Here is a 21999-nt window from a genome sequence, read left to right as displayed (position 1 = left end):
TAAGAATGCGGGAAAAATGGGAGTAGGGAAATATAACTTACCCAGCTTGGAGGATTGTACATAGAGAATCCATCCCGTGGCTTGATGCGGGTGAACTCCTCTTCCTCGCCCTTGAACAGTTCAGACAGAATCTTTGCTAGAGCGGTAGCATTGTCCGGACCCTTACGCCCGCAGCGGGTGGCGTGATCCGCCCTGTTATAACACCACAAGGGGTGCCCACGATATTGGAGTGGCTGCACTCCCCGCATTATGAAAATCGACATAACTTTGATTATTTTCAATCCGGATCAAGCTAGTGCTTTGATCCGGTTCATCAGATAGAGGACTTCTCCATTGTCTTCCGCCTGGGGGCTCCGTGGGCGCCAACTTCGGCGCTTCTTCAGAGGAGCATTGTTGAACTCGGGTAGACCCCGCCGAATAGGGTCTGGAAGGGGGACGTCCTCCATATAAAACCATTCTGAAGGCCAGTCTTCGGACGACTTCTTCGGGGTACCGGACATATATCCGGTATCGGCGATGCGCCATACTTCGGCTCCGCCCACTTGATAAAGTGATTCCCTCTGCGTGTGAGGGACAAGGCAAAGTAGCCTTTTCCACAGCTCGAAATGAGCCTCGCAGCCAAGGAACAACTCGCAGAGAGCAACATAGCCGGTGATGTGTAGGATGGAGGCAGGGGTGAGATTCTGTAGTTGGAGGCTGTAGAACTCCAGGAGCCCGTGGAGGAACGGATGAATTGGAAATCTGAGTCCCCTTAGTAACTAAGGAACAAGGAAAACCCGTTCCCCCATGGAGGGACTGGGAAAGTTCTCCGCTTGCTCCCCGCCATTGTAGGTGGCGAGCCCAGCTCGAACGGGCACCATGTACGCCGGAGGGAGAAATACCTTAGTCTGCAGCTCGACTAATCGACTGTGCGGGACTAAACACCTCTCCCAATCACCGGGCTTAGGGCTACGAGGGAGGGAGGAGGAGCTGCGGAGGTCGGCCATGCTGGAATGGATCTTTCCGAAGCACGCTCTGATGAATTCTCACTGGGGGAGGATGATATGGATTGGATCTAAGAATCCCCATCCCTTTAATAGACAATTTATTTATCTGGCTAGGGGGGCGAATGTAAAAACGCTCTGGCGCCTCGTATTCATTCGACGCGTGGGAGATAGCCCTTATTGGGCACAGAAGCCAAGAGGTTCAACATTTATGGATCCGGACACTGCTTACGAACACTTGAAAGTTGGAGAAGAACCCGCCTTGCAATGCCAAAGACAACACTGCGCGCCGGACTCATCGTCATTGAAGCCTAGTTCGGGGGCTACTGAGGCAGTCCTGGATTAGGGGGTCTCCGGACAGCCGGACTATATCCTTTGGCCGGACTGTTGGACTATGAAGATACAAGATTGAAGACTTCGTCTCGTGTCCGAATGGGACTCTACTTGGCATGGAAGGCAAGCTAGGCAATACGGATATGTATATCTCCTCCTTTGTAACCGACCTTGTGTAACCCTAGCCCTCTCCGGTGTCTATATAAACCGGAGGGTTTTAGTCCGTAGGACAACATACAATCATACCATAGGCTAGCTTCTAGGGTTTAGCCTCTCTGATCTCGTGGTAGATCTACTCTTGTACTACCCATATCATCAATATTAATCAAGCAGGACGTAGGGTTTTACCTCCATCAAGAGGGCCCGGACCTGGGTAAAACATCGTGTTCCCTGCCTCCTGTTACCATCCGCCTTAGACGCACAGTTCGGGACCCCCTACCCGAGATCCGCCGGTTTTGACACCGACAGCCACCATCACCGGCGGGCTGGTCAAGTATCTCTTGAGGTCTTGAAATGCCAGGTCGGCCTCGGGGGTCCACTTGAACGAACCCTTCTTCATAAGCTTGAAGAACGGCAAGGTGCACTCCCCCAACTTGGAGATGAAGCACCCCAGCGAAGTCACACAGCCTGCGAGCTTCTGCATCTCCTTGAGGTTTTGTGGTGGGCGCATGTCTTCGATTGCCTTGACCTTCTCCGGATTGGCCTCAATCCCCCTGTGGGACACGAGGAAGCCCAGCAGCTTGCCGGAAGGAACACCAAACACACACTTCTCTGGGTTGAGCCGCAAGTCCACCTGGCGTAGGCTCGCGAAGGCTTCCTCCAGGTCCTGAATCAAAGTTCTTGCCTCCTGAGACTTCACCACAATGTCATCGACGTAGGCCTCAGCGTTTCTCCTGAGCTGTCGCCCCAAGCCGATGTGCATCAGCCGCTGGAAGGTCGCTCCTACATTGCGCAGTCCGAATGACATGCAAGTGTAGCACTATACCCCGCATGGGGTCAGGAAAGCCGTTTTCTCCACATATTACACCGCCATCTTGATCTGGTGGTAGCCCGAGAACGCATCCAGGAAACATAGCGGATCACACTCGGCAGTGGAGTCGACAATCTGGTCGATGCGTGGCAGCGAGAATGGGTCTTGAGGGCAAGCTTTGTTGAGGTTGGTGAAGTCGACACACATGCGCTCCTTCCCTCCTTTCTTCTTATTTATTTCCTTATTTCATGATAAATGTTTATTATTCATGCTAGAATTGTATTAACCGGAAACATAATACATGTGTGAATACATAGACAAACAAAGTGTCACTAGTATGCCTCTACTTGACTAGCTCATTGATCAAAGATGGTTAAGTCTCCTAACCATAGACATGAGTTGTCATTTGATTAATGAGATCACATCATTAGGAGAATGATGTGATTGAATTGACCCATTCCGTTAGCTTAGCACTTGATCGTTTAGTTTGTTGCTATTGCTTTCTTCATGACTTATACATGTTCCTATGACTATGAGATTATGCAACTCCCGTTTACCGGAGGAACAGTTTGTGTGCCACCAAGCATCACAACGTAACTGGGTGATTATAAAGGTGCTCTACAGGTGTCTCCGAAGGTACTTGTTGGGTTGGCGTATTTCGAGATTAGGATTTGTCACTCCGACTGTCGGAGAGGTATCTCTAGGCCCACTCGGTAATGCACATCACTATAAGCCTTGCAAGCATTGCAACTAATGAGTTAGTTGCGGGATGATGTATTACAGAACGAGTAAAGAGACTTGCCGGTAACGAGATTGAACTAGGTATTGAGATACCGACGATCGAATCTCGGGCAAGTAATATACCGATGACAAAGGGAACAACGTATGTTGTTATGCGGTCTGACCGATAAAGATCTTCATAGAATATGTAGGAGCCAATATGGGCATCCAGGTCCCGCTATTGGTTATTGACCAGAGAGGTGTCTCGGTCATGTCTACATAGTTCTTGAACCCGTAGGGACCGCACGCTTAACGTTCGTTGACGATATAGTATTATATGAATTATGTATGTTGGTGACCGAATGTTGTTCGGAGTCCCGGATGAGATCACGGACATGACGAGGAGCTCCGGAATGGTCCAGAGGTAAAGATTCATATATTGGTTAATATGGTTAGGCCAAGGTGTCAGGCCCACGGGGCTATAAGTTGGCGCAAAAGGAGTTTTGCGGAGGCCAGGGGGCCAGACGCCAAGGCCCATGGCGTCTGGGCCAGACGCCAAGGATTTTGGCGTTTGGTCCTGCAATCCGAGTGGGACTCTTGCCTTTCGGGCAAAACCGACTTTGAGGAGGCTTTTGCTCCATGTCTCGACCCCAGGGCTCAACATATAAATAGAGTGGCAGGGCTAGCACCAAAGACACATCAAGAAACACCAAGCCATGTGCCGGCAACCCTGTCCCCTCTAGTTTATCCTCCGTCATAGTTTTCGTAGTGCTTAGGCGAAGCCCTACGGAGATTGTTCTTCACCAAAACCGTCACCACGCCGTTGTGCTGTCGGAACTCATCTACTACTTCGCCCCTCTTGCTAGATCGAGAAGGCGAGGACGTCACCGAGCCGAACGTGTGCAGAACTCGGAGGTGCCGTGCTTTCGGTACTTGGATCGGTCAGATCGTGAAGACGTACGACTACATCAACCGCGTTGATATAACGCTTCCGCGAATGGTCTACGTGGGTACGTAGACAACACTCTCCCCTCTCGTTGCTATGCATCACCATGATCCTGCGTGTGCGTAGGAATTTTTTTGAAATTACTAAGTTCCCCAACAATGGCATCCGAGCCAGGTTTTATGCGTAGATGTCATACGCATGATTAGAACACAAGTGAGTTGTGGACGATATAAGTCATCCTGCTTACCAGCATGTCATACTTTGGTTCGGCGGTATTGTTGGATGAAGCGGCCCGGACCGACATTACGCGTACGCTTACGCGAGACTGGTTCTACCAACGTGCTTTGCACATAGGTGGCTGGCGGGTGTCAGTTTCTCCAACTTTAGTTGAACCGAGTGTGGCTACGCCCGGTCCTTGCGAAGGTTAAAACAACACCAACTTGACGAACTATCATTGTGGTTTTGATGCATAGGTACGTACTTTTCCAAACACTTTTGCCCTTGTTTTGGACTCTAACTTGTATGATTTGAATTGAACTAACCCGGACTGACGCTGTTTTCAGCAGAATTGCCATGATGTTGTTTTATGTGCAGAAAACAAATATTCTTGGAATGACCTGAAACTCCACGGAACATATTAGAAAAAATAATAAAAAATCCTCGCCAAAGATGAAGACCAGGGGGCCCACGCCCCCCTAGGGCGCGCCCCCTACCTCGTGGGCCCCCTGGATGCCCTCCGACGCCAACTCCAACTCTATATATTTGCTTTCGGAGAGAAAAAATCAGAGAGAAGAAATCATCACGTTTTACGAAACAGAGCCGCTGCCATGCCCTAAAACCTCTCGGGAGGGCTGATCTGGAGTCCGTTCGGGGCTCCGGAGAGGGGGATTCGTCGCCGTCGTCATCATCAACCATCCTCCATCACCAATTTCATGATGCTCACTGCCGTGCGTGAGTAATTCCATCGTAGGCTTGCTGGACGGTGATGGGTTGGATGAGATTTATCATGTAATCGAGTTAGTTTTGTTAGGGTTTGATCCCTAGTATCCATTATGTTCTGAGATTGATGCTGCTGTGACTTTGCTATGCTTAATGCTTGTCACTAGGGCCCGAGTGCCATGATTTCAGATCTGAACCTATTATGTTTTCATGAATATATGTGAGTTCTTGATCCTATATTGCAAGTCTATAGTCACCTACTATGTGTTATGATCCGGCAACCCCGAAGTGACAATAATCAGGACCACTCTCGGTGATGACCATAGTTTGAGGAGTTCATGTATTCACTATGTGCTAATGCTTTGTTCCGGTTCTCTATTAAAAGGAGGCCTTAATATCCCTTAGTTTCCGTAAGGACCCCGCTGCCACGGGAGGGTAGGACAAAAGATGTCATGCAAGTTCTTTTCCATAAGCACATATGACTATATACGGAATACATGCCTACATTATATTGATGAATTGGAGATAGTTCCGTGTCACCCTATGTTATGACTGTTACATGATGAACCGCATCCGGCATAATTATCCATCACTGATCCGGTACCTACGAGTTTTCCATATACTGGTTCTCGCTTATTTACTTTCCCGCTGCTACTGTCACAATCACTACAAAATACCAAAAACATTACTTTTGCTGTCTTTACTTTTGTTGCCGCTACCACCACTATCATATTACTTTGCTACTAAACACTTTGCTGCAGATACTAAGTTTCCAAGTGTGGTTGAATTGACAACTCAACTGCTAAAACTTGAGAATATTCTTTGGCTCCCCTTGTGTCGAATCAATAAATTTGGGTTGAATACTCTACGCTCAAAAGTTGTTGCGATCCCCTATACTTGTGGGTTATCAAGACTAATTTCTGGCGCCGTTGCCGGGGAGCATAACTCTATTCTTTGAGTCACTTGGGATTTATATCTGCTGGACACTATGAAGAACTTGAGAGATCCAAAAACCAAGATCTATCCCTCAACTACGAGGGGAGGTAAGGAACTACCATCTAGCTCTGCACTTGATTCACCTTCTGTTATGAGTAAGTTTGCGACACCTACACCTGCTTCTGCTATTCGTTCTGATATGTCGCATGTTATTGATGATGCCACTTCTGCTATGCATGATACTTATGATGAAACTGCTTCTATGCCTGATACTACTGTGCCCCTTGGTGAATTTCTTGATGAACAAATTTCTAGGGCTAGAGAAAAAGAAATTATTGAGTCTGAATACGATGATGATAGTGATGATGAATATATGCCTGTTATTCCTGAGGGTTATCTTTTTGATATGGAATCTTCTGCCGCTATTTTAGCTTGCAAAGATAGGTATGAGCTTAAGAGGTTATTAGTTAAATGGAACAAAGAATCACTTAGAGATAAAATGAAACCCTACCCTGCTTTTGCTACTTCACCTATTTGTGTTCCTGATAAGGATTATGAATTCTCTATTGATCCTGGTATAATTACTTTGGTCGAATCTGATCCGTTCTATGGCTATGAATCTGAAACTGTTGTGGCACATCTTACTAAGTTAAATAATATAGCTGCCTTGTTCACTAATGATGAGAGATCGTGTTACTTCTATATACTTGAAATATTTCCGTTATGATTAAAGGGTGATGCTAAGATATGGTTTAATTATCTTGATCCTGGTTGTGTGCATAGTCCCCAGGATATGATTTATTACTTCTCTGCTAAATATTTCCCTGCTCATAAGAAACAAGCTGCTTTGAGGGAAATATACAACTTCGTGCAAATTAAAGAAGAGAGTCTCCCACAAGCTTGGGGGAGGCTTCTCAAGTTACTTAATGCTTTGCCTGATCATCCTCTTAAGAAACCTGAAATACTTGATATCTTTTATAATGGACTAACCGATGCTTCCAGAGATTACCTGGATAGTTGTGCTGGTTCTCTAAGGAAAGAACACCGGATGAAGCTGAAATTCTATTGAATAATATGTTGACAAATGAAAATAATTGGGCACCTCCTGAGCCCGCTCCTGAGCCAGCTCCTGAGCCAGCTCCTGCTCCAATTATTGAGTCTATTCCTAAACCAACTCCGAAGAAGAGAGGTGTTCTATTCCTCAGTCCCGAAGATATGCAAGAGGCAAAGAAATCTATGAAAGAAAAAGGTATTAAAGCTGAAGATGTTAAAAATTTACCTCCTATTGAAGAAATGCATGGTCTTAATATACCGCCTGTTGAAGAAACATATGATCCCAATTCTTTATTTATTGAAGAACCTCCTGATCCCGATATCCCGACACAGGTAGTAAAGGTAAATTCTCTCTATAGATATGATAAAGCCGAAGTCCCTCCTACTAAAATTGCTAGTCAGTGCTTGGATGAGTTTGATAACTTTATGTTTAAGAAAGACGACTTCAATGCTTATTTTGGTAGACAATTAAAAGAAAATGCTTATATGATTAGACGCTTGGGTGATTATATGGCTAATATTAAAGGTGAACTTAAACTTGTTAGCAAACATGCTTCTATGGTTACCACTCAAGTAGAACAAGTACTTAAGGCTCAAAAAGAAGTGATTCAAGAAATGAATAGTAAGAAAAATGATTATGCTGTTAGAGTGGCTACTAGAACTGGTAGAATGACTCAGGAACCTTTGTATCCTGAAGGCCACCCTAAGAGAATCGAGCAAGATTCTCAAAGAAATAATATTGATGTTCCTAGTTCTTCTAGAAAGAAGAAGAAGAAAAATGATAGAACTGTGCAAATTTCTAGTGAACCGATTGCTGAACCACCTGATAATCCAAATGATATATCTATGTCTGATGCTGAAACACAATCTGGTAATGAACATGAACCTAATAAAAATATTAATGATGATGTTCATGATGATGCTCAACCTAGTAATGATAATGATGTAGAAGTTGAACCTGCTGTTGATCCTGATAACCCACAATCAAAGAATCAACATTATGATAAAAGAGACTTTGTTGCTAGGAAACATGGTAAAGAAAGGGAACCTTGGGTTCAGAAACCCATGCCTTTTCCTTCGAAACCATCCAAGAAAAAGGATGATGAGGATTTTGAGCGCTTTGCTGAAATGATTAGGCCTATCTTTTTGCGTATGAGATTAACTGATGTGCTCAAAACAAATCCTTATGCTAAATATATGAAGGATATCATTACTAATAAAAGAAAGATACCGGACGCTGAAATTTCCACAATGCTTGCTAATTATACTTTTAAGGGTGGAATACCAAAGAAACTTGGAGACCCCGGAGTACCTTCTATACCTTGTTCCATTAAAAGAAATTATATTAAAACTGCTTTATGTGATCTTGGAGCCGGTGTTAGTGTTATGCCTCTCTCTTTATATCATAGACTTGACTTGAATAAGCTGACACCTACCGAAATATCTTTGCAAATGGCTGATAAATCAACTGCTATACCTGTCGGTATTTGTGAGGATGTGCCTGTTTTGGTTGCAAACATTACTATTTTAACGGACTTTGTTATTCTTGATATTCCCGAGGATGATAGTATGTCTATTATTCTTGGAAGACCTTTTCTTAATATTGCAGGGGCTGTTATTGATTGCAACAAAGGCAATGTCACTTTTCATGTTAATGGTAATGAGCATACGGTACACTTTCCGAGGAAACAACCTCAAGTTCATAGTATCAACTCTATTGGAAAATTCCATCGATTATATTTGGAGGTTTTGAATTTCCTCTTCCTACTATCAAGAAGAAATATGATATTCTTATTATTGGGGATGTCAATATCCCCGTTGAGGTAACTTAGTGTTATTCGAAATTTCTCCGGTTTCATGATTATCGGAATGAGTTTGTTAACAAGACTTGATCAACCTTGTTAGTGGATTCTTTTTGATGAGCATGAGATGGATGAAACTAGAAGCACAAACTTCTGTACCCTCTCTATACTTTCTGTTAATTAGTATAAACAAATTAAAAATAGTATTTTTCTGTCTGTTTCCTGACTTATCCATGCAATATAAAAATATCCCGAAAATAAAAGTCCTCAGAATGACATGCCAATTTAATATGTTTTTTCGGGAATATTTGAGGATTTACTGTGCAAAAATTACCGCGGGAGGAGCTGCCACATGGCCACGAGGGTGGTGGGCGCGCCCCCCTGCCTCGTGGGCCCACGGTGGCCCTCCTCCACTTATCCCAGCACCCATCTTCTTCCTCTGTCTCACACAAACCCGAAAAACCGACTCAAGCATGAGTTCCAGCCACTTTTGCTGTGATTTTCGATCTCCTTGCTCAAAGCACCTCTCGCAAAACTGCTTGGGGAGATTGTTCCTTGGTATGTGACTCCTCCATTGGTCTAATTAGTTTTTGTTCTAGTGCTTTATTCTTTGCAAATTTGTTCTGCATAGGTGACCATGTTCTTGAGCTTGCATGTCAAATTTATATGGTTCCAAGTAGTTCTAATGCTTGATATAGGCTCTAAGCACTTGTAGGAGTAGTTGCTATCAGTTTTATTGAAGTTAGTTCACTTTTGTTTGAAGTTACTAAAAATTTCAGAATTTTTCAGAGAAAAACAATATGCTTAGGAAGATGTTCCAAGGTGGTTCCTCTAAGAAGCAAGGACCCAGGATTGCTATGCGCGATGCTGACGAGGATCCACCAAGCGACGCTCCAGTACGGCCTTGCGAATGGCCGTCGGAAAATTTTATGGACCGTGCGGGAATTAAAGAAGAATTCAAAGCATATTTGCGCAATGCCGGTCTTGAGGATTTTGAGGCTAACAAATGCCCCCAGTATCATGATCTCACAAGTTCATTTGTGAGGAGGTTTGAGTATTCATCTTCGCGTAATTCTCCTTCAGTCATGTTTGATCTCTATGACAAATCTTATACCATGGACTTAGAGTATTTCACTTCTGCTTGCAAACTTCCATCATGGGGTAGTGTTAGGGATCCCCCTAAATCTGAATTTAGAAACTTTCTTGCTAGTATAACTGTGGGGGAATCTAGAGATATAACGCGGGCTACCATAGGGAGCATTCACTTTCCTGCTATACATTATTTTGCTCTCTTCATCGGTAGATGCATAAATGCTAAGGATGAAGCATGTCACATGTGTGTCCCTGATCTTAGCATTCTTAGGAGTGCTGTGTTATGAGACCAATCTTATCATATGGGAGCCATTGTAGCTCGTAGGTTGCATCATAATAGACATAATGGAGATTTCTCTGGAGGAATTTATGCAACCCACTTAGCTCATTTTCTTGAGATAGACATTCCTGAGGGTGATACGGAGTTGCCTCCTGCATATTTAGATTATGACTCTATGGCTTCGCACCAGTTTGTCGAGAGGCCTGAATCACCTCTCTTATATCGTTTAATTTTTGATAAACAACGTGTTTTCCATATTACTCTCCCTGCTCCTGCCTTCTTTGATTCACAGACAAAAAGAAGATATGTTATTACCAGAGAGGAGGCAGAAGAGTACAAGAGGAGAGCGGAGGCAGCTCGACTCCACGCTGCAGCTCAGTAGGCGATAACCGCTGCACATCAGTATGATCCCAACTATTCCTCCTCATCACAGTACGACCCCAACAACTATTATTATGGATATCCGCCAGGCCAGCCGTGGCCATAGACCAACTTAGGCCAAAAGCCTAAGCTTGGGGGAGTATGTATTTCTCACCGACATTACATTTATGTTCACACACACTCATTGCTAGATGTCGGTGCTCATACTTTTTCACTGTAATATACATGCTAGTTTATTTTCTTTTTCCTGCTTTCTTCTTGTGTGTTTGTTAAACCTTAAGAAAAACAAAAAAAATTAGTAGTAGTTTATTTTTCTGCTGTAGTAGAAATAATTAAAAAGAAAACCCAAAAACATTTCCCGTTCTTCTTTTTGCTTGTTGGGAGCTTTCCCGTGTAAATAGTTTTATTTCTTTTTTCTTTGGGGGTCAGTAGGAGAAGACCATAATTATATTTTTGAAGTGGCTCTTATATGCATTATTGTTGATTTAACCAACAGACCATATTGCTTTGTCTTCTCCTGTTTATTGAATGCTCGCAGATTCCAACTTAGTCTAATGCACGTACATTCTTATTATTATTCACACCGTTCGGTCGTGCAAGTGAAGGCAATTATGATGATATATGATGGGCTGACAGAGATGCAAAAAGCTGGTATGAACTCGGCCTCTTTTGTTTTTTGTAAATATGATGAGCCCCTCGTTCTTGATTCAGCTTATTATGAATAAACATGTTTGCAATGACAATTAGAGATCATAGTTGCTTGTGCCATGCTTGATTAGCTATGAGTTATAATGATTTACCTTGTGTGCCAACATGCTATTGAGATGGTTATGATGTGGTATGATGGGGTGGTATCCTCCTTTGAATGATTTAAGTGACTTGACTTGGCACATGTTCACGCATGTAGTTGAAACAAAATCAACATAGCCTTCACGATATTTATGTTCATGGTGGATTATATCCTACTCATGCTTGCATCCAATGTTTATTAATTTTAATGCATGTACATGGCTGTTGTCTCTCTCTAGTTGGTCGCTTCCCAGTCTTTTGCTAGCCTTCACTTGTACTAAGCGGGAATACTGCTTGTGCATCCAATCCCTTAAACCCCAAAGTTATTCCAGATGAGTCCACCATACCTTCCTATATGCGATATCTACCTACCATTCCAAGTAAATTTGTATGTGCCAAACTCTAAACCTTCAAATAAACATTCTGTTTTGTATGCTCGAATAGCTCATGTATCAACCAAGGCTATCCTTATCTTCCGTGTTAGGCGGGTTATTCTCAAGAGAAGTGGACTCCGCTCCTCACTCACGAGAAAATGGCTGGTCACCGGGATGCCCAGTCCCATGCTTTATGCAAACTAAATCAAAATTAATTGCAAACAAAACTCCCCCTAGGACCTGATGTATGTTGGAGGCACTTGTTGTTTCGAGCAAGCCATGGATTGATGCTTGTTGGTGGAGGGGGAGTATAAACTTTACCATTCTGTTTGGGAACCGCCTATAATGTGTTTAGCATGGAAGATATCGCCATCTCTTAGTTGTTACGTTGACAATGAAAGTATACCACTCAAAATACAATTTATCTCTATTTCAAAACCGAGCTCTGGCACCTCTACAAATCCCTGCTTCCCTCTGCGAAGGGCCTATCCATTTACTTTTATGTTGAGTCATCACCCTCTTATTAAAAAGCACTAGCTGGAGAGCACAGCTGTTATTTGCATTCATCACTGTTAATTTATATTGGGTATGACTATGATTGGATCTCTTTTACCATGAATTACAATGTCTAGTCAGTCCTTGATCTTTAAAGGTGCTCTGCATTTATGTTTTGCGGTCTCAGAAAGGGCTAGCGAGATACCATCTTGTTATATCATATTATGATTGTTTTGAGAAAGTGTTGTCATCCGAGATTTATTATTATGACTTGCTAGTTGATTATGCTATTGATATGAGTAATTATGAGACCTGAGAATTATTGCAAGTATGGTTAGTTATGATCTATGCTGAAAACTTGAATGCTGGCTTGACATAGTTACAACAACATGAGCAAACAGAGTTTGTAAAAGTTTTTCTTCCTTTCTTTCAGTTTGTCAACTGAATTGCTTGAGGACAAGCAAGGGTTTAAGCTTGGGGGAGTTGATACGTCTCCGTCGTATCTACTTTTCCAAACACTTTTGCCCTTGTTTTGGACTCTAACTTGTATGATTTGAATGGAACTAACCCGGACCGACACTATTTTGAGTAGAATTGCCATGATGTTGTTTTATGTGCAGAAAACAAATATTCTTGGAATGACCTGAAACTCCACGGAACATCTTAGAAAAAATAAAAAAAAATCCTCGCCAAAGATGAAGACCAGGGGGCCCACACCCTTCTCACGAGGGTGGGGGGCACCCCCCTAGGGCGCGCCCCCTACCTCGTGGGCCCCCTGGATGCCCTCCGACGCCAACTCCAACTCTATATATTTGCTTTCGGAGAGAAAAATCAGAGAGAAGAAATCGTCGCGTTTTACGATACGGAGCCGCCGTCAAGCCCTAAAACCTCCCGGGAGGCTGATCTGGAGTCCGTTCGGGGCTCCGGAGAGGGGGATTAGTCGCCGTCGTCATCATCAACCATCCTCCATCACCAATTTCATGATGCTCACCGCCGTGCGTGAGTAATTCCATCGTAGGCTTGCTGGACGGTGATGGGTTGGATGAGATTTATCATGTAATCGAGTTAGTTTTGTTAGGTTTGATCCCTAGTATCCATTATGTTCTGAGATTGATGTTGCTATGACTTTGCTATGCTTAATGCTTGTCACTAGGGCCCGAGTGCCATGATTTCAGATCTGAACCTATTATGTTTTCATGAATATATGTGAGTTCTTGATCCTATCTTGCAAGTCTATAGTCACCTACTATGTGTTATGATCCGGCAACCCCGAAGTGACAATAATCGGGACCACTCCCGGTGATGACCATAGTTTGAGGAGTTCATGTATTCACTATGTGCTAATGCTTTGTTCTGGTTCTCTATTAAAAGGAGGCCTTAATATCCCTTAGTTTCCAATAGGACCCCGCTGCCACGGGAGGGTAGGACAAAAGATGTCATGCAAGTTCTTTTCCATAAGCACGTATGACTATATACGGAATACATGCCTACATTATATTGATGAATTGGAGCTAGTTCTGTGTCACCCTATGTTATGACTGTTACATGATGAACCGCATCCGGCATAATTATCCATCACTGATCCGGTGCCTGCGAGTTTTCCATATACTGGTTCTCGCTTATTTACTTTCCCACTGCTACTGTTACAATCACTACAAAATACCAAAAACATTACTTTTGCTGTCTTTACTTTTGTTGCCGCTACCACCACTATCATATTACTTTGCTACTAAACACTTTGCTGCAGATACTAAGTTTCCAGGTGTGGTTCAATTGACAACTTAGCTGCTAATACTTGAGAATATTCTTTGGCTCCCCCTGTGTCGAATCAATAAATTTGGGTTGAATACTCTACACTCGAAAGATGTTGTGATCCCCTATACTTGTGGGTTATCAGTAGGTAAGAATGGTTCTTGCTAAGCCCAGTAGCAGCCACGTAAAACTTGCAACAACAAAGTAGAGGTCGTCTAACTTGTTTTTGCAGGGCATGTTGTGATGTGATATGGTCAAGACATGATGCGAAATTTTATTGTATGAGACGATCATGTTTTGTAACCGAGTTATCGGCAACTGGCAGGAGCCATATGGTTGTCGCTTTATTGTATGCAATGCAATCGCCCTGTAATGCTTTACTTTATCACTAAGCGGTAGCGATAGTCGTAGAAGCATAAGATTGGCGAGACGACAACGATGCTACGATGGAGATCAAGGTGTCGCGCCGGTGACGATGGTGATCATAATGGTGCTTCGGAGATGGAGATCACAAGCACAAGATGATGATGGCCGTATCATATCACTTATATTGATTGCATGTGATGTTTATCTTTTATGCATCTTATCTTGCTTTGGTTGACGGTAGCATTATAAGATGATCTCTCACTAAATTTCAAGATAAAAGTGTTCTCCCTGAGTATGCACCGTTGCCAAAGTTCGTCGTTCCCAGACACCACGTGATGATCGGGTGTGATAAGCTCTACATCCATCTACAACGGGTGCAAGCCAGTTTTGCACACGCAGAATACTCAGGTTAAACTTGACGAGCCTAGCATATGCAGATATGGCCTCGGAACACTGAGACCGAAAAGTCGAGCGTGAATCATATAGTAGATATGATCAACATAGTGATGTTCACCATTGAAAGCTACTCCATTTCACGTGATGATCGGTTATAGTTTAGTTGATTTGGATCACGTGATCACTTAGAGGATTAGAGGGATGTCTATCTAAGTGGGAGTTCTTAAGTAATATGATTAATTGAACTTAAATTTATCATGTACTTAGTCCTAGTAGTATTAGCATATCTATGTTGTAGATCAATAGCTCGCGTTTAGCTCCCCTGTTTTATTTTTGATATGTTCCTAGAGAAAACTAAGTTGAAAGATGTTAGTAGAAATGATGCGGATTGGATCCATGATCTGAGGTTTATCCTCATTGCTGCACAGAAGAATTATGTCCTTGATGCACCGCTAGGTGACAAACCTATTGCAGGAGCAGATGCAGATGTTATGAACGTTTGGCTAGCTCAATATGATAACTACTTGATAGTTTAGTGCACCATGCTTAAATGGCTTAGAATCGGGACTTCAAAGACGTTTTGAATGTCATGGACCATATGAGATGTTCCAGGAGTTGAAGTTAATATTTCAAGCAAATACCCGAGTTGAGAGATATGAAGTCTCCAACAAGTTCTATAGCTAAAAGATGGAGGAGAATAGCTCAAGCAGTGAGCATGTGCTTAGATTGTCTAGGTACTACAATCGCTTGAATCAAGTGGGAGTTAATATTCTAGATAAAATAGTGATTGACAGAATTCTCTAGTCACCATCACCAAGTTAGTAAAACTTTGTGATGAACTATAATATGCAAGGGATAACGGAAACGATTCCCAAGCTCTTCGTGATGTTGAAACCGACGAAGGTAGAAATCAAGAAAAGCATCAAGTGTTGATGGTAAACAAAACCACTAGTTTCAAGTAAATGGACAAAGGTAAGAAAGGGAAACTTCAAGAAGAACGGCAAGCAAGTTGCTGCTCAAGTGAAAAAACCCAAGTCTGGGCCTAAGCCTGAAACTGAGTGCTTCTACTGCAAAGGGACTGGTCACTAGAAGCGGAACTACCCCAAGTAATTGGCAGATAAGAAGGATGGCAAAGTGAACATAGGTATATTTGATATACATGTTATTGATGTGTACTTTACTAGTGTTTATAGCAACCCCTCAGTATTTGATACTAGTTCAGTTGCTAAGAATAGTAACTTGAAACGGGAGTTGCAGAATGAACAGAGACTAGTTAAGGGTGAAGTGATGATGTGTATTGGAAATGGTTCCAAGATTGATATGATCATCATCGCACACTCCCTATACTTTTGGGACTAGTGTTAAACCTAAAATAAATGTTATTTAGTGTTTGCGTTGAGCATGAATATGATTGGATCATGTTTATTGCAATACAATTATTCATGTAAGTTAGAGAATAATTGTTGTTCTGTTTACATGAATAAAACCTTCTATGGTCATACACCCAATAAAAATGGTTTGTTGGATCTCGATCGTGGTGATACACATTTTCATAATATTGAAGCCAAAAGATGCAAAGTTAATAATGATAGTGCAACTTATTTGTGGCACTGCCGTTTAGGTCATATTGGTGTAAAGCGCATGAAGAAAATCCATGCTGATGGGTTTTTGGAATCACTTGATTATGAATCAGTTGATACTTGCGAACCATGCCTCATGGGCAAGATGACCAAGACTCCGTTCTCTGGAACAATGGAGCGAACAACAGATTTGTTGGAAATCATACATACTGATGTATGTGGTCCGGTGAATATTGAGGCTCGCGGCAGGTATCATTATTTTCTGATCTTCACAGATGATTTGAGCAGATATGAGTATATCTACCTGATGAAACACAAGTCTGAAACATTTGAAAAGTTCAAAGAATTTCAGAGTGAAGTGGAGAATCATTGTAACAAAAATAAAAGTTTCTACGATATGATCACATAAGTAAAATATTTGAGTTACGAGTTTGGCCTTTAGTTAAAACAATGTGAAATAGTTTCACTACTCACGCCACCTGGAACACCACAGTGTAATGGTGTGTCCGAACGTCGTAACCGTACTTTATTAGATATGGTGCGATCTATGATGTCTCTTACCGATTTACCACTATCGTTTTGGGGTTATGCATTAGAGACAGCTACATTCACATTAAATAGGGCACCATCAAAATTCGTTGAGACGACACCTTATGAACTGTGGTTTGGCAAGAAACCAAAGTTGTCGTTTCTTAAAGTTTGGGGCTGCGATGCTTATGTGAAAAAGCTTCAACCTAATAAGCTCAAACCCAAATCGGAGAAATGTGTCTTCATAGGATACCCAAAGGAGATTGTTGGGTACACCTTCTATCACAGATCTGAAGGCAAGATATTCATTGCTGAGAATGGATCCTTTCTAGAGAAGGAGTTTCTCTTGAAAGAAGTGAGTGGGAGGAAAGTAGAACTTGATGAGGTAACTGTACCTGCTCCCTTGTTGGAAAGTAGTTCATCACAGAAATCTGTTCCCGTGACTCCTACACCAATTAGTGAGGAAGCTAATGATGATGATCATGTAACTTCAGATCAAGTTACTACCGAACCTCGTAGGTAAACCAGAGTGAGATCCGCACCAGAGTGGTACGGTAATCCTGTTTTGGAAGTCATGTTACTTGACCATGACGAACCTACGAACTATGAGGAAGCGATGATGAGCCCAGATTCCGCGAAATGGCTTGAAGCCATGAAATCTGAGATGAGATCCATGTATAAGAACAATGTATGGACTTTGATTGACTTGCCCAAAGATCGGCGAGCCATTGAGATTAAATGGATCTTCAAGAGGAAGACGGACGCTGATAGTAGTGTTACTATCTACAAAGCTAGAATTGTTGCAAAAGGTTTTCGACAAGTTCAAGGTGTTGACTACGATGAGAGTTTCTCACTCGTATCTATGCTTAAGTCTGTCCGAATCATGTTAGCAATTGCCACATTTTATGAAATCTGGCAATTGGATAAACAAAACTACATTCCTTAATGGATTTATTAAAGAAGAGTTGTATATGATGCAACAAGAAAGTTTTGTCAATCCTAAAGGTGCTGACAAAATATGCAAGCTCCAGCGATCCATCTATGGACTGGTGCAAGCATCTCGGAGTTGGAATATATGCTTTGATAAGTTGATCAAAGCATATAGTTTTATACAGACTTGCGGTGAAGCCTGTATTTACAAGAACGGGAGTGGGAGCACTACAACATTTCTGATAAGTATATGTGAATGACATATTGTTGATCGGAGATAATGTAGAATTATTCTGCAAAGCATAAAGGAGTGTTTGAAAGGAGTTTTTCAAAGAAAGACCTCAGTGAAACTACTTACATATTGAGCATCAAGATCTATAGAGATAGATCAAGACGCTTGATAAGTTTTTTCAATGAGTACATACCTTGACAAGATTTTGAAGTAGTTCAAAATGGAACAGTCAAAGAAAGAGTTCTTACCTGTGTTACAAGGTGTGAAATTGAGTAAGACTCAAAGCCCGACCACGACAGAAGATAGAAAGAGAATGAAAGTCATTCCCTATGCCTCAGCCATAGGTTCTATAAAGTATGCCATGCTGTGTGCCATATCTATTGTATACCCTACGCTGAGTTTGGCAAGGGAGTACAATAGTGATCTAGGAGTAGATCACTGGACAATGGTCAAAATTATCCTTAGTGGAATAAGGATATGTTTCTCGATTATGGAGGTGACAAAAGGTTCATCGTAAAAGGGTTACTTCGATGCAAGTTTTGATACTGATCCAGATGACTCTAAGTCTCAATCTGGATACATATTGAAAGTGGGAGCTATTAGCTAGAGTAGCTCCGTGTAGAGCATTGTAGACATACAAATTTGCAAAATACTTATGGATCTGAATGTGACAGACCCGTTGACTAAAATTATCTCACAAGCAAAACATGATCACACCTTAGTACTCTTTGGGTGTTAATCATAAAGAGATGTGAACTAGATTACTGACTCTAGTAAACCCTTTGGGTGTTGGTCACATATCGATGTGAACTATGGGTGTTAACCACATAAAGATGTGAACTATTGATGTTAAATCACATGGCGATGTGGTCTAGATTATTGACTCTAGTGCAAGTGGGAGACTGAAGGAAATATGCCCTAGAGGCAATAATAAAGTTATTATTTATTTCCTTATTTCATGATAAATGTTTATTATTCATGCTAGAATTGTATTAACCGGAAACATAATACATGTGTGAATACATAGACAAAAAGAGTGTCACTAGTATGCCTCTACTTGACTAGCTCATTGATCAAAGATGGTTAAGTTTCCTAACCATAGACATGAGTTGTCATTTGATTAACGGGATCACATCATTAGGAGAATGATGTGATTGACTTGACCCATTTCGTTAGCTTAGCACTTGATCGTTTAGTTTGTTGCTATTGCTTTCTTCATGACTTATACATGTTCCTATGACTATGAGATTATGCAACTCCCGTTTACCGGAGGAACACTTTGTGTGCCACCAAACATCACAACGTAATTGGGTGATTATAAAGGTGCTCTACAGGTGTCTCCGAAGGTACTTGTTGGGTTGGCGTATTTCGAGATTAGGATTTGTCACTCCGATTGTCGGAGAGGTATCTCTGGGCCCACTCGGTAATGCACATCACTATAAGCCTTGCAAGCATTGCAACTAATGAGTTAGTTGCGGGATGATGTATTACGGAACGAGTAAAGAGACTTGTCGGTAACGAGATTGAACTAGGTATTGAGATACCGACGATCGAATCTCGGGAAAGTTACATACCGATGACAAAGGGAACAACGTATGTTGTTATGCGGTCTGACCGATAAAGATCTTTGTAGAATATGTAGGAGCCAATATGGGCATCCAGGTCCCACTATTGGTTATTGACCAGAGAGGTGTCTCGGTCATGTCTACATAGTTCTCGAACCTGTAGGGAAGACTGCACGCTTAACGTTCGTTGACGATATAGTATTATATGAGTTATGTATGTTGGTGACCGAATGTTGTTCGGAGTCCCGGATGAGATCACAGACATGACAAGGAGCTCCGGAATGGTCCAGAGGTAAAGATTCATATATTGGATGATATGGTTAGGCCAAGGGGTCAGGCCCACGGGGCTATAACTCGGTGCAAAAGTAGTTTTGCGGAGGCCAGGGGGCCAAACGCCGGAGACCCTGGCGTCTGGCCCTGGGCCAGACGGCAAGGATTGTGGCATTTGGTCCTGGAGTCCGAGTGGGACTCTTGCCTTTCGGGCAAAACCGACTTTGAGGAGGCTTTTGCTCCAAGTTTCGACCCCAGGGCTCAACATATAAATAGAGGGGCAGGGCTAGCACCAAAGACACATCAAGAAACACCAAGCCATGTGCCAGCAACCCCGTCCCCTCTAGTTTATCCTCCGTCATAGTTTTTGTAGTGCTTAGGCGAAGCCCTGCAGAGATTGTTCTTCACCAACACCGTCACCACGCCGTCGTGCTGCCGGAACTCATCTACTACTTCGCCCCTCTTGCTGGATTGAGATGGCGAGGACAACACCGAGCCGAACGTGTGCAGAACTCGGAGGTGCCATGCTTTCGGTACTTCGATAGGTCAGATCGTGAAGACGTACGACTACATCAACCGCGTTGATATAACGCTTCCGCGAACGGTCTACGAGGGTACGTAGACAACACTCTCCCCTCTTGTTGCTATGCATCACCATGATCCTGCATGTGCGTAGGAATTTTTTTGAAATTACTACGTTCCCCAACAGTGGTGGGCTCATGTCTTCGATTGCCTTGACCTTCACCGGATTGGCCTCGATCCCCCTGTGGGACTAGAGGAAGCCCAGCAGCTTGTCGGAAGGAACACCAAACACACACTTCTCTGGGTTGAGCCGCAAGTCCACCTGGCACAGGCTCGTGAAGGTTTCCTCCAGGTCCTGAATCAAAGTTCTTGCCTCCCGAGACTTCACCACAATGTCATCGACGTAGGCCTCAACGTTTCTCCCGAGCTGCCGCTCCAAGCCGATGTGCATCAGCCGCTGGAAGGTCGCTCCTGCGTTGCGCAGTCCGAATGGCATGCAAGTGTAGCAGTATACCCCGCATGGGGTCAAGAAAGCCATTTTCTCCACATCTTCCACCACCATCTTGATCTGGTGGTAGCCCGAGAATGCATCCAGGAAACATAGTGGATCACACTCGGTGGTGGAGTCGACAATATGGTCGATGCGTGGCAGCGGGAATGGGTTTTGAGGGCAAGCTTTGTTGAGGTTGGTGAAGTCGACACACATGCGCTCCTTCCCTCCTTTCTTCTGCACGACGACCGGGTTTGCCAGCCACTCTGGGTACCGGACCTCACGAATGACACCTGCTGCCTCCAGCTTGCGGGTTTCCTGAACAATGAAAGACTGCTTCTCCGTGGACGGTCGCCTCGCCCTCTGCTTCACAGGGTGCACATTGGGGCACACCCTTAAATGATGCTCAATCACTCCTCTCAGGACCCCAACTAGCTGCTTGGGCTCCCAGGCGAACACTTCCTTGTTCGCCCACAGGAAGTCCACCAGCTCCCTTTCTTGATCTGGGATGAGGTCAGCGCCTATAGTGAAGGTGACGCCTGAGGCCCCGTCCTCGTCAACCGGTATCTGCTTCGTCTTGGCTTGACCTTGAGTGAATAGCCGCTTCTTCTTGGTCGGTGCAGCCCCCTTAGTCCTGGGCACAGCCTTGTCGGTCGGGCAAGCTGCCGCCGTGGCCCTGAAGGCGAGTTTGAGGGCTGCCAAGGCTTCCTTGGTGTCTCCGGCCACGGTGAGGACGCCCTTGCTCCCTGGCATCTTCATGAGGTTGTAGGAAGGATGAGTAGCTGCCATGAATTGGGCCAGCGCCGGGTACCCGAGGGTGGCATTGTATGGTAAGTCGATGCGGGCGATGTCGAAGTCGATTAGCTCGGTGCGGTAGTTATTGTGTGTGCCGAAGGTCACGGGGAGACGGATCTGCCCCAAGGGGTTGGAGGAGCCGCCGCCGACTCCGGAGAAGGGCTTGATGGGGTAGAGCCGCTCAAGCGATACGAGAAGGAGGCTAAAAGCCTCCACGGAGAGTATGTTGAGGCCGGCGCCACCATCGATGAGGGTCTTGGTAACGGCTATGCTGCACATGGTGGGTGTGCAAAGCATCGGGAGCACGACCGAACCGACGGTGGTGACTGGGTGATCCCCCGAGTCGAAGGTCAGGTCGGCCTTGGGCGCCGCCCAACCCGGGGAGCCCCCTGTCGCGTGGAGGCTGCGCCGATTTGGCAAAAGAACGGCTTGGCGTGACGGACCGAGGGCGGTGCATGTGAGCCACCGAGAAGAGCCGCG

General features: G+C 43.8%; 1 protein-coding gene across 1 annotated transcript; it reads right to left on the bottom strand.

Moving 5' to 3' along the window:
• Positions 1-2197: 2197 nt before the first annotated feature.
• Positions 2198-21798, bottom strand: LOC147971567 (uncharacterized). Its single transcript, XM_087524021.1, has 2 exons — positions 20939-21798; positions 2198-2258 (listed from the first exon to the last, which is right to left on the bottom strand). Exons 1-2 carry the CDS (start codon positions 21796-21798, stop codon positions 2198-2200), a joined length of 921 nt encoding a protein of 306 aa, XP_087380147.1.
• Between the last annotated feature and the right edge of the window lie 201 nt (positions 21799-21999).

Source organism: Triticum urartu, chromosome 5A (assembly GCF_056163025.1).
Source record: "Triticum urartu cultivar PI428250 chromosome 5A, HENAU_Tu73, whole genome shotgun sequence".
In the NCBI taxonomy this organism is placed as follows: Eukaryota; Viridiplantae; Streptophyta; class Magnoliopsida; order Poales; family Poaceae; genus Triticum; species Triticum urartu.
The sequence above is the reverse complement of the archived record's forward strand: the minus strand, read 5'-3'. Positions and strand labels throughout refer to the sequence as shown.